The sequence below is a fragment of the Lycorma delicatula genome, chromosome 1, assembly GCF_047948215.1.
Source record: "Lycorma delicatula isolate Av1 chromosome 1, ASM4794821v1, whole genome shotgun sequence".
In the NCBI taxonomy this organism is placed as follows: Eukaryota; Metazoa; Arthropoda; class Insecta; order Hemiptera; family Fulgoridae; genus Lycorma; species Lycorma delicatula.
Window position 1 is genome coordinate 191,616,393 of NC_134455.1, and position 13,703 is coordinate 191,630,095.

Below are 13,703 nucleotides of genomic sequence, written 5' to 3' on the forward strand. Positions count from 1 at the left end.
GAGGCTATACTTAAGAAAATAAGGTTAAACCTTTAAGAAAATATTTATTTTTTTGTCTGCTAGAAAAAAAAAAAACTTTGAACTAAATTGATAACTTGAAAAAATAAATTGATAACTCATATTAAAGAAGATGATCAAAAATTCTTTTTAGTAGCTTACTTTATTTCTTTTATTTATGAAATTTGAAGTAATTTTTTAATTTTTGTTACATCATTGAAGTTCTTCATTTTTTTTGTTTCATTGGAAATATTCCAATGAAATTCCAATCTGACTTCATTGGCATTGACATTTTAAGTTAGTCCAAGTTGACATCACTTACCTTGTCTTTGTTAGTATTATTTTCATTGATCAAGATTCTTTTAGAGAAATTATTACATTCTTATTTAAAAGGGTGATGAACCTTGCATATTAGTTTCATTTTCTAAACATTTTTTGCATCTTCCTTATCGTATTTTCAAACCTACGAATTGAGTGAAAAAATTCATTGTATGTTATTGATAATTATTATTCATAGTAGAAATATCAACAGCTATCTTAGTGTAATTGAATATTAGTGTTCATGAACAGTGTGCTACATTATCTCAAATAATATTTTGTTTAATTTCAAATAATATTCTTATTGTTTCTTTCAATTTAGTTATTGTTTTTGTTTGTGTTAATAAGTTTACTTTTTTGTAGCTGTGTAACAATCAGTCCATTCATATAGTATGAGACAGAAATAAATTTTCTTTTAATGTTTCTGTAAATCTTTGGTTGGACTTAGTTTCTGAAAAAAAATCACAAAGAATATTATGAAAAATTTCCTCATGATTTAAGAATTGGCTTTCAAAAGGTACTTAAAAATAATTAATTAAATGTCTTATTAACAAATGCTTTTATAACTCTGATGAATTTTTTAATTGAAAATATTTATTTTGAATCTAATACTTTTAAAAACTGCAGCCCTACGGCTGAGTCATCTTATCTGTAGGACATACTATTTAATTGTGAATTAAATAATTGTAATTCACTTAATTGTGAATTGTAACACACATGAATAGCTAAAAAGTTTTGTAAAAGATCTTATTGTTTTTTTTTTTATTCAGGGATTCAGAATGTGTGTGTTGGGAAATACAAAGAACTGAAGACTGTAACTCTTCTTTACCAGTAGCATTTTTCTTCTGAGGGTTGTCCAGAAAGTAAAACTCATTTTTGTTTTATAAAAATTTTATTGTATTTAATTAAATGTTAATATATGCATCATAATCTACATTTTTAAGCAATTTTTCCATGTAATCACCTCCTGAGTTCAAGAATTTGTTAAATTGTGGCACCAGTTTTTGTATGCTGTCATCAAAGAAGTCTCAGTCACTTCATTAAGCCACACAAACAGCTATCTTGATGTTGTCTTCTCTTTAATAGTGATCCCCTCCAAGAAACTTCTTCAATTTTGTAAACAGGTGGAAACCACTTAGAGCAAGATCTGAACTGTATGGCAGATGACCAAAAAAATTCCATTCAAATTCTTTGAGAAGTTCACAAGGTTTTTGCAGCTCATCTAAAAGCAGATGTTCTCCCTGCCATAAATAAAAGACACCATTTCCTTACATTATCTTCATTCATTACACTGTCCCATATACAGCAGTAATTTGACAATAAACTTTCACAGGATGAAGACTTCTATATTCAAAATAGGTATGATTGATCATCATACAATCACAGTCAGTGAAATTTTCAGTCTTTTTATTCATTATAAATGCACGTAAAATCACTCTTGTCATAGTACAACTACAACGTTTTGTACAGCGCTAGCTGAACAACAACATAGACCAGCTGGCCTTGACCCTTTGTGAGTAAATCTGCACAGATGCAATGCGCAAACAGTTCTTACTTTCTGGATAACCTACTATAATATAATGACAGGTCCTAAGAAAGATTGTAAACTGTCCTGGATGTCCTCTATCCTGATTGATCCTTTCTGACTACCCATCACTTTTCCTTATCCTTAATCTCTTTCTCCCATTCTGGATTCTGTGTAGGTTAAGCCCTGCTTGGTTCTTTCCACTAAAGATGCCAGGACTTGAGCCAGTGTATCCTTGATATTTCTTTAAGATTCTGCTAGTGGACCAACTTGTGGACTTGTTTTCTGCACAGCAAGGCTAATGGCTAAGTAGTAGGTAAAGGAGGACATACCTGATCCCTTCCCATCAACACCATTAATGATGCGTAATGTAACAGCTGAAAATATATAATTGTGTGTAGTAATTAAATATTTTTTTGTTTTCAACAGGTAAGAAAAGCAGCTCAGCATGCAGTCACTGCTTTGTTAAGAGCCAGTTGTGTAATTTCTGAAAAAAATAATAAAATGTTGCTTCATCCAGCTGCATCTATTTCTGCCCAATTTTGTGTTCATCAAATTGAAAAGAATGGTTCTTTAAGCAGTTCAGCTACTACTACTCTGCATATTTTAGGATTATTAAAAGATATAATTATGACATTTCCTAAAAAATACTTGAAGGTAGGTTTCAGTTTCACGTTCTGATCTATAAATCTATGTTCTGATAAGCCTATGTTCTGATCTATAAATCAGAACATAAACTTAAAAATCAATGGCCATTTTGAATCTTTTTTATCACATTATTTATTAAACTTGTAAATATAAATTTGTTGGGATAACTACATCAGAATGAGCAGTAAGGTTTAAACCAAGAATATGTCACATTGTTCAGTCATCTTTTTGGCAATGACATTGTGAGTGAACTGAATTAAAAAAAGTATTTATTTTTATTAGTTTGTTTTTCATTAAATGTTTAGCTACATGTGAATAAAAATTAAAACTTCTTATTTGCATCTTCCATTATTTATTATGTTGAAAATTATTCTCTGTAAACTACACGTACAAAAACGTTTTTTTGGTTTTAAATACTTAAAATAAATTTAATTTATTATTTCTTGAATAATAAGCAAGGAATAATAAATAAAGGAAGCATTATTTGTTGAATAGTGCTTTCTTTTTTAGTTTTTGTAAGTGTTGGACCATTTTTAATGCAGCTTTAGACTAAATTAGAAAATACAAATAAGGTTTGTAGTATAATCATGGCTATTTATATCAGTACACAAAATTGTAAAAATTAAAAAGAATGTCAGACTATTTACACAGATTATTATAAGTGATTTTCTCAATGAATTATAAATGATTTCCTGGATGATCCACTGAGACGGTCCACTAAGCACAATGATCGTAATTTCTCAGTCAAAATTCAAGACAAGTCGTAAGAAACCCTCCTTAACATGTTGGCTGTGGTATTTTTTAATGTATGTAATCTTTGTGCTTTCTAAGTACAAAAAAAAATACAAATTAAATAAAAATCAGAACACAGTTTGTGATTATGGAAAAGCCATTGCTGAAAAATACAAATGACTTGATGAAAAACATTTCAATATAAAATACTACAATTTAGATGGATTAGAGTTTGAACGTTTAATGATGCAAATGTGAATGCCTAAAACTCAAATTATGAGCATTGTTTTCATTTATGAAAAGGATTGTCGTTAATTATTGTGAACATGAACAATAATATAAAACATTCTGCTCAATTACTTATTCATGAAAACAATTAAGTTCAAAGATCTGTGCAGTTATTAATCCTAGGTTTTAAAACAGCAGTTTGGTTTAAAATTATCAGTAGTAAAAACTACTGCTGATGAAGGACAAAAAGCTGAAGAAGAAAAGGTGAGAGATGAAGAAAGGAAGAATGGCAAAGAGTTAATAGATCTACTAGAATATTTAGCACCCAAATAATAAATAACATTAAACGTTTATATCTGGTCAGATCTGAATGCAGTACCACAACCTGTACATTCTGTTAAAACGCCATCAAAAGAGATTTTTAACTCACTAACTTTAAAAAAAAAATATTGTCTCTTGTAATCAGATTCATTTTATTATCATCCTAACTCCTAAATATTTCAAGCGGTAAAAATAATACAAATTTATTTCTATTAATCATGAATTTTGTAATAGAGTAAAACAAAAGTTTAAAGGTTACTTGAAAATTATGCATCAACTTAAAGTGTATCATCCTTTGTTATTGAAATTTGAGATGAATGGTAAACATGTAGCTGAGAAAAATAATTACTATAATAAAAAAATACTAAATTGTACAAGAAACTGCACTTAAATACTGAAATGCTACATTTAAAATCTTAAAAAATTATTTACTTTCCAGATTTAGTGAAAGTTTGTTTCACCTGTAATGCAGTATTTACTTTTAAACTAAGTGAATTTAATTATTGATAAATTAGCCCTTGGAGGATATCTACATGATTTCTGTGAATGATATTTAAAAATATAATAATTTTTATTTTGGCACTTAAATCAAAATCCTGTTTCTTGAAGTATTCAGTTTAATACACAATTTTTGTAGGTGAACAAAATCTAGATTTTTGTAATGAGTATGATATAAAAATACATAGTAAGGCAAATTGCTTTTGCCTTACTGTAAGAAGTATTTTTAACAAGGAGATTTTGCATACATGTTAATTCTGTTAGCAGCAACTGCTAACAAGTCAGGACTGGTTTATTTCCTAATATCTCTATTTCTAGAAATTCGGTAGATGTTGTAACTTATTCTTTTTTTTTAGCCTCAATTGAACACACTTTTTTCAGTATATCTGTGTGGGTGTGTAAAAAAAAGTACAGACTTCTGTAATAACGTGCCATCTACTAGTGCACAGAGCACGTTCCAACAAATGGTACTGTCATGTGGCAACATTTGGAAATTCAAAATTTGATGCATCATGCTTGCTACCATTGTTAGTTTTCAAGCTCTAACAATGTTCTGCATACTAATATATAGTTGGATTTTTAACTTAGTGAAAATGAAAGATCAGCGTGTTTGTATTAGATTTTGCTTCAAATTTGGTAAAACTTTCACAGAAATATTTTAAGCAAGTATTTGGGAATGATTATTCAAGCAGACACAATGTTATGCTCAATGATTGAATAATCTTAATTCATCACATTAACTGATAAAAACCCCAAACCTGACTGATCTTCCACATCAACAAATGGTAATTAATTAGATTAATGCAGTTTGTGAAGATAACTGATTGACTGTCTGAAAGAATACTGAAGAAGTGGATGTGCCACTCAATTTTACCCTAAAAAATTAACATGTAGACTCCCCTCCCCCAGTTAACTTTGTTTCCTAAATTCAAGGTAACCTTCAACCTTCAAAGAATTTTGTTTTCAAACCGTAAATGATAAAAATATGATACAACAGCCATGTGCTATCCCCAAAAGCATGTTCTAGAAAATATTTCAAAAGTGGAAGAGGTATTGGCAACAATGTCTTACTAGCAAGAAGGACTACTTTTATTTCATAAGTCTGGTCTTTTTTTTACCATCCCTTGTTTATATTTGCATTATATAAACTATTTTCTTTTTACTTCTTTGCATTAAGATGTGAAATAAATTGTTTACAAAAATTTACATTAAATTTTAGATTGCATAAATTTTGTGATAGTAAAATAATGATTGAGATTTTCTAGTAAAATAATGATTAGATTTTCTTGAGAGTAGTGAAGATAACTCAAATTATAAATTGTATGTTACTTATGAACATAATTCATGTTATTTACCAGAAAACTGTTAGAATTTACTTGCTATAAATTACTTGAGAATAGAAATTACTTGTTATAATATTAGTAAATGTGATGATAAACCTATTTGTGGAAGAAAATAAAACCAATGGGTTATAAAAAAAATTGAATTTTGTCCAAATGGGCTGTTGGTCCTACTGACATGCTCTCCTGCTGTAAATTATATTTGTTATAGTCAAATATTTTGAAATTTTAGGTCATAATATGAAAATATGCTTTTAGAAAATGTATATTACACTTTTTTATATTTCTATTCATAAATTTTCAGTTTGCTTCTAAAAAATTAATAAGCTTAAATAAGCCTTAGAATTATATTAAATATTATTATTTGTATATTCAAAGTAATCAAATTTAGCTAATTTCAAAAATTCATAAACAGTGAAGTTTTGCAGTACAAAATAAAATTTTCTTAAATAAAAACAATATTTAGATTACTTTCAGAAGGATGTAGGTGTAGATTTGCCATGAAAACTCATTAAGATTTAATGGGTTTTGCAGGTAGGCCAGTGACAATACTTTTTCTTAGCAAGCATTACCATTTGTATGCTGTATATATATATATATATAATCAGATGTCAGAGGTCCTGGGCAGATTGATAAACTATACCCTATTTACTCTGATGTATAGATCATCCGTTCTCACCATCCATAACTTGCCCTTATCTTTTTTTCCTCTTTTCCCGTTATTTGTTCTGTGGTTGCATCTTTGACTGCGCTCTGTTCTCTATGCTGAGGATACTGTGTCTGAAGTGCCAATACTTCTTTTGTATCAGGTGGAGAGATCTGCTATGGAATGAATCAGAGATTCTTATTACCTATCCAGAAACTAACGGATGTGTTGGTATAGGATAAAAATAGATCATTTTATTCAGGTATGACTTGAAATACAACAGCATCTGTAGTAAGAACATTCAGAACAAAGGTGCCTACGAATAAACTTCTGCACATTTTATCCTTTGATGGTAGTTCTGATAGCATCATCTTTTTCACTCAACATATGTATATCTACGTATATGTGTATACTGATTGCTTTCTTTTATATAAGTACAGTTTTCCCCCTTTTCTCTTGCAACAAACTTTTCTTTTTTCTCTACAAATATATATGTAAAAACATACTGTATTGTTTTTCAAGTTAAAATTATTTACCTCTTCAATTAATTTTATGAATGTAACATCTTGTTACTATATTTGTTTTTAACTTCTGCTTGCTATGCATATCTATTTTAAGTATTCTTAGAAATAATGCTGATGTAGTAATTACTAAGAAATGTATACATTTTAATGAAGAAGAAATTCATAAATGAAATTATATATTGGAGCATTCAGCTGCTGTTGGACCATATATTACTAATTGCAAGGTCTGGCTATGTTGGTCTTTACTGGTACCAAAGATATTTTCTTACTTTCTCAAAGAAAGAGGTTGAGTATGAAGGTAAAAATCCAGGAGCTAATAATTATTAAGGTCTATTAGCCACTTGGTATAACCTGGTTACAGGTAATTCTTCCTATTGAATATCACCTAGCTTTTATGTGCCAAGGATTATTGTAGCCTAGCCATTGAGGTTGGAGAAGGTCTCGCATACTTAAAAAAAAAAAAGTTAAATAATTCTTATGTCTAAAATCTTAAGTCAAAAATTCTCTCTAGGATAATTTAAAGGAAATTAGAATGTGTATTTTGATTCTTTGACTTAGAAGGCAGGCTTAAGAAGAATAGAACTACCTACTTTGCATTTATAGATCATTTGAATACATCTATAATATAGAATGGAAAAAAGTTTTAAAATTTAAGAAAAATTTGATTTAAATATAGAGAAAATCAACTTAAATGTAGAGAATTGCGAGATATCAATGATAAGAGTAAAAGATGAAAAGTAACAAACTAATTCAGAAAGGAGTAAGTCAAGTAATTAAGCCTTATCCCCATTACTTTTTAACATGTATGTAGAAGAAGCTGCACAGGAAATTAAGGAAAAATTTGAGTAACTATCTGATGAGAAGAGATGAAGATGTTAGGATTTTTTCTCTGTTCTATTAGAGAAACTAAAAATGTGGTTAGAAGAAATACTGAAGGGGTTTGTTTATTGCTAGGAGAGAGATTAAATTGTAAAATAAAGGTAGTAAAATGTGACAGAAAGTAGGAAACAAGGAATATAGATATTAATATTAAGATAACAGAATTTTCAAGTATACCATAAAGTAAAGTATAGCAGATATTAAGTATACCAGAATTCTAAAAACTTTTTAAATTTTGTTGGTAGGTTGTAGAATCACAAAAAATGGATAAAGTACAATAGACATTAAAACAGGTCAAAAGAAATTTTGCACAAACAAGGAACATTTTCATGCAAAAAAGAAATCTGCTATAATAACCAATACAGATAAAAAATTATAAGAACATTCTTAAAATATTTGTGTTGATTATTGCACTTTCTGAATAAAAATTTTCAAATAGGAAAAGTAGGATAAAAAGAATGAGTCTTTGAGTGTGGTGTTGCATGAAAATGTTGAAAATTAGGAGGAGTGGCTACATAGATAAGGAGGAAAATACAAAATAAAAATAAAACAGTAGGGTGGAATTTTATAATAGAATCTTGTGAACAGATAAATTTAGTTGATAATCCATGCATTGTGATATCCCTGCTTAGTTAATTTAGTAGAAGAGGCTAATTATTGACAGTTATTGAAATGTATAAAACAAAAGTTGACATAATTACAACATGTTACTTTGTTTGTATTAATTATGTTGCTTTGTTATGGTGAATCTGTATCTTGGTATCTCAGTTTCTTTAAAATCAGTGCCTCAATCATGTTGGAATTGTAGGAAGGCTAATTGGGCTGTATTTATTGAAGAATTTGAAAAGTGAGTTCAGTGGATTCCACCACCCAATTAGCTGCAATTAAATTTATATTGACACAGTTCTAAAAAGAGCATGCTAAAATAGAAGGTGAATAACCTACGCTGGAATTAGCAGAATAAAATGCTTTTTGAAGAAAACAATAACCATAGCCTTTGCATAACTCAGCTTGATAATAATAAATCACATCATTTCTATGTATTCCATTTTCTTGAGTTTTTTGTTTTTTCTAGAATTGTATCTAGTATTGTCATGTAATGTCTTTTTTGTAAGCATAAATGTAATTTAAATAAAACGAAAGAATGTAGAGTTAAATATATGGAAAAGAAAAATAGAATTCAAAAGAGTTCTGAATTAATTACTATTCAGGTCTTCTTTAAATTTTGATTTAAATTAGGTTATTAGGTGCTGGCCTCTGTGGTGTGAGTGTTAGCGTTTCGGCTTTTCATCCGGAGGTCCCAAGTTCAAATCCCGATCAGGCATGTCATTTTGACTCTACAAAATTGCCATTTCATCTCATCCTCTTAAGCAATACCTAACAGTGATCCCAGAGGTTAAAAAAAAAAAGGTTATTTAGTTTGTAATAGCAGCTTGTTTGTAATTCTGCACAGAGATCAAAAAGTAAACATATTTAAAAATAAAAAAATCATATTTTAATTGATTTGGAATAGTAATATTTTTATGTTTTTGCTATTCAATATTCTTTTAAGTCACTTTTAATGTTTAAAAAAATTGTTTTACTTTAATTATCTCATATTGTATGTGATTTTAATTAATTTTACTACAGGCCACCTGTGAGACTATATTGAAAGTTATGACGCTAGGAAATGTGATGATTCTTAGTTGTGGTATGCAAGCTCTTCATGGTTTATTTGTCTCTCGGCCATCAGAATCTGTATTACCCAGTGAACTGAATGCTCAGTTAATAACAGCATTATATGATTACCAGCCACAGTCTACTGATTCTCAACCTACTCAGGCATGGCTGGCTGTTATGCAAGAAGCAACTATTAATTTATCACGGTTGGTATTTTACTCTTTTCCAGGTATATATTTTAAATCATTTGATTTTACTTTTCTTGTAATTCTACAACAAAGATCATAAAGTTAACTAGTACATGATAACATGCGAGTTTGAGCTGTTATAATAGTTACATTAATTTATTCAGTTACCATTATTTGAATTATTTTATACTTATTTTAGTCCTCAAAATAATTATGTAATTGATTCATAATTCTATTCTCTTTACCTGACCAGTAGATATCTGCTACTTCAGAAAATCATTATTAAACACTTTCTCTAACAAACTGCTAATCTCTTTAATTCTTATATCCCACTCCCTTTTTAAATCCTCCATGTACATCCATTTTATCTTTGGTCTACTTGCTCACCATCACTAGTCTTCTGCTTCCCTCATTTAATTATATAGTCTGTCTCAAGAAGAAACCAAAAGAATATCAGAACATGTTTTACAAGTGAAAATAAAGAAAAAATTTATGTATGAATGAGTCGGGAAATGAATTTAGCTTGTAAAAAAATTTCACAGATTTCTGCTGCAAGTGTAAGATGAAGTCATACTGAAATTGTTGAAACCTAAATTATGAGGTAAATTTGATAGTTTCAAATGATTTTTGATCTGAAAAATTAAGTAAGACATGTCCCATAACTGTATCTAGTAATTTTTGAAAAATTATTTCAAACTACAAATAATTGGTGTCGTAAAACACAAATTTTTAAGTTTGATGTACAATAACTTCTTCATTAATCTGTTAGTAAACGAATAAAATTTTGTAATGAATTTTTTACAAAGTAAAAAAATTAGTTTACTGAAAAGTAGTTAAAGTTAAATAAATTTGACTGTTATTAAAAGTATAAAAGACTGAAACATGGCAAAAAATACTTTATAAAGTTTCTGAGAACTAAATGTTCAAAATGTTCTCCTTCACTGTTTACACATTATTTCCCCTGATTTAAAATCCCTTTGGTGGCTCTTCGTAATGCATTGGGATTCTTTTATATAATTTTAACTGCATTGAAAACTCTTTGTCACTTATCCTTCGTTGCCAGTCACTTTATGTTTATATACTAATGATTTTATGTTTACCCAATGTACATTGGCATGAGGAAGTCAGATGGCCAAGAATACCAATTAATTGGTAGCCCTTAGGGAGTAGCCCTTTTCATGCTGAAAGATCTTTTCTTGTGTTGTTAGTAATAAAAACATCTTCTAAAAGAGATGGAAAATTATTTTCTAAGAAATTTAAGTACATATTTTTCTAAAGATGATCTTCAGAAATGAATAATCCAATAATGTGATAGTAATACCACACCAAAAAGAAACATAATGTGTTGCAGCTAGTTTCTGTTGTGTAGTGTGAATTTCAAAAACTCCAGTGATGTTTATTTCAGGAATTATTAACTCCAACTTGAAAAAATTGTCCCATCAGTAAACATAGTAGAAGTTACTTGATGGTTGTCATAAAGTTACTGGTAAAGATTTAGACACAGCAGAAACTCTTCATTTGATAAGTTTTGGATTTCCTTACAGTGGTACAAGTAGAGGTTTCCTTTACCAAGTACGTAATGTGTAACAAATTGTAATTTGAAATTCATCTAGTACTGTGCCTTAGGTTACGTTGAACTTGCCAAATTATATTCTGCTCTTCATTGATGTGAAATTATCCTTGGCATTCAACAGTATATAAAAGTGATGGAATAGAACTAGTGGTACAAAACACTGAAGCACAGGTTTTCAGGTTTGGGAAATCTATTAGCGAATATTTCTTGCTATTCATGATGTGCAGCTAACATATTTCCATTACAATACTGTAGAAAAAATTTATTCCTGCATAATCATTTTGAAAACTGAAAAAATATATTTAAAAATTTATATTCAATCATTGTAATTTTCTTCACTTTTGAAAGCATACAAAACTATTCAAATGTAATTCTGAATTTCAATTGTTGATCAGCTGTTAATATTACTAATTTACAAAATAAAAAATGTCTTACTTCTTTTAAAGCTATTTCTAAATAATGAATTTTCATCTCTTAATATTTGTAACATAAAGCAATGAAATTTAAATAATGATGTTAAACTATTGTCTTATTTCATCATTCTTCTCATATCTTTTTATTAATTCATTTATTGTTTCTAGTAATTTTCAAATATTAAAATTATAGTACAGTATTGTTCTGCCATGTTTCGATCTACATTTTTAAACAATTTGTTTTATATATATACATATATATATTCTTTTTAATAAAAGTCAAATCTCTTATTCTTCTTTAGATTCATTGATGTTATTATATATGTTTTCTCAGAATTAAATTCTGTAGAAATGTTATTTGTTTTCTGGCAATTTATTGTCATCAAACCTAAAAAATTATATTTTACCATACCAGTTTTTTTTTTACAATAATTTTCTAAAAACGTTTCTGGGATGCTGTTCTAAAACCTGTTTTATCCAATTTTTCTGGCAGAAACTATAAAATTTACCCATAAGGGCAAAATTTTTTGCAAGCTATAACTCAAAAGGGAAGTATTTTTGTATCTATGCATACGTGAACTTTATTCTTTATTTTTCACTTGTAGAATATGCCTTGAAAGTCTTTCCATTTCTTCATGAGTCACCTGTACAATTTCCTTTGTTAATCTTTCTTCTTTCATTCAGTTACATTTCCAAACCATTGCATGCTTTTATCGATCACTTTTCTCTAGCTATCTGTATCAAATTAATTAAATTTGGGTATGTTAATATATTGGCTACCAATCAAGTTTTAGTCTACTAGATATTGCTTCAAATGTTTCTCCTTTTCTTTATGTCTTAAGACATTTAAAACATTGATATAATTAATTATTATTAACACACATAATTTTCAGTTTCCTCCTAAAACTACATTTCAAAGGCTCTCCCTATTGTTTTTATTTTTACTGTCGATCATGTTTTGTTAGCATAAAGTACTGCAATATATAAAAATATTTTTAAGAATTTATTTCTATTTTTTTAAATCTCATTAAATACTAACTTTTTTTCTATATAAAGTCTGTTGTTACTTAGCCATTTTTTGTTTTTGATGTCTTACTTTATTAAATCTCTTTGTAATTTTACTCCCCAAACAGCATAATTCTGCAACTTCTCTGGTATAGTGTGTTAACATTTATATTAATTCTCAATATCCTCCTTTCTGTTACATTCATTACTTTTCTTTTACTGTTATTTATTTTCAAACAAAACATCTTTCCTAGAAACAAATCCATGCCAATTAGTATTTCTTCTGACTTACTTTTGGTTTTTCTAGAAGAGTAGACAATAACAAATTTATCTTCTTCCTAACTCCTCTGGTATTTACTCTGCTCTCAAAATTTTGCTTCAGTTCCTAATTTCCATTTCTCTCCTTTGAAACTTCTGCCATTGTACATTTAATTACAAATAAATTTCTTGAAAGAATTCACCAATTATGAGGTTTATCTGGAAATTTCAAACCTCTTTCCCAAATGAATTCAAATATTTTTGTTTTCACCGTTATGTTTGTTATGGTTCTTACATGTTCAGTCTGCTTTGATGAACCAGCAGATTTATTACTGAGCTTTTTGCCATACTCATAGCATTACAGCAAATCACAAATAGATACTAACATGTTCTTGTGTATTTATTCTATAACTGTTCAACTACTATTAGACAAATGTTGTACCCGTCCTGCAATTTTGGACATATATGCTACCATCTGATCTCTACAGATAAAATGCATTTGTCTTTTTTTTGCTGGATTCCTAGCTCTCTAGGAATACCTATCAAATAATGAGCAGATGTAGCTGCCTAGGAGGCTTGCATTCTATACAGTAGGTGGTTATTGATGATAATGGACCTCATTATATTAAAGAAATGCATCGTCATGAAATTATCTGTAGAAGATAATCAGTGTGAAGAAATTTTCCTTTGCTACCTGCATTTATGGCACAACAGATTAAGACATTAATTCCTTATCATCTGGTGGTGTTCAGTATTTCTTAAGCACTTTTTTTTAAAGTACAATGCAATGAACCATTAAAGCACAATGATTCATCACATCTTTCTTGAATGTGTTCATTAGGCATTGTGTAGGAGATTTTAACTTCTTAATGTATTTATTTTAAACATTTTGTTATTTTTATTTTTTACATTTGTTTTGTAACTGTTTAGTTTTATTAACATATATTATCT

General features: G+C 28.6%; 1 protein-coding gene across 1 annotated transcript in view; it reads left to right on the forward strand.

Moving 5' to 3' along the window:
• The window catches only part of LOC142326628 (RRP12-like protein), a 95,345-nt gene that overhangs the window by 13,661 nt on the left and 67,981 nt on the right, over positions 1-13,703 (forward strand). Inside the window, exons 6-7 of the mRNA XM_075369225.1 lie at positions 2,270-2,497; positions 9,286-9,521. Of these exons, the coding sequence (XP_075225340.1) occupies positions 2,270-2,497; positions 9,286-9,521 (464 nt within the window). The remainder of the gene's footprint in view (positions 1-2,269; positions 2,498-9,285; positions 9,522-13,703) is intronic.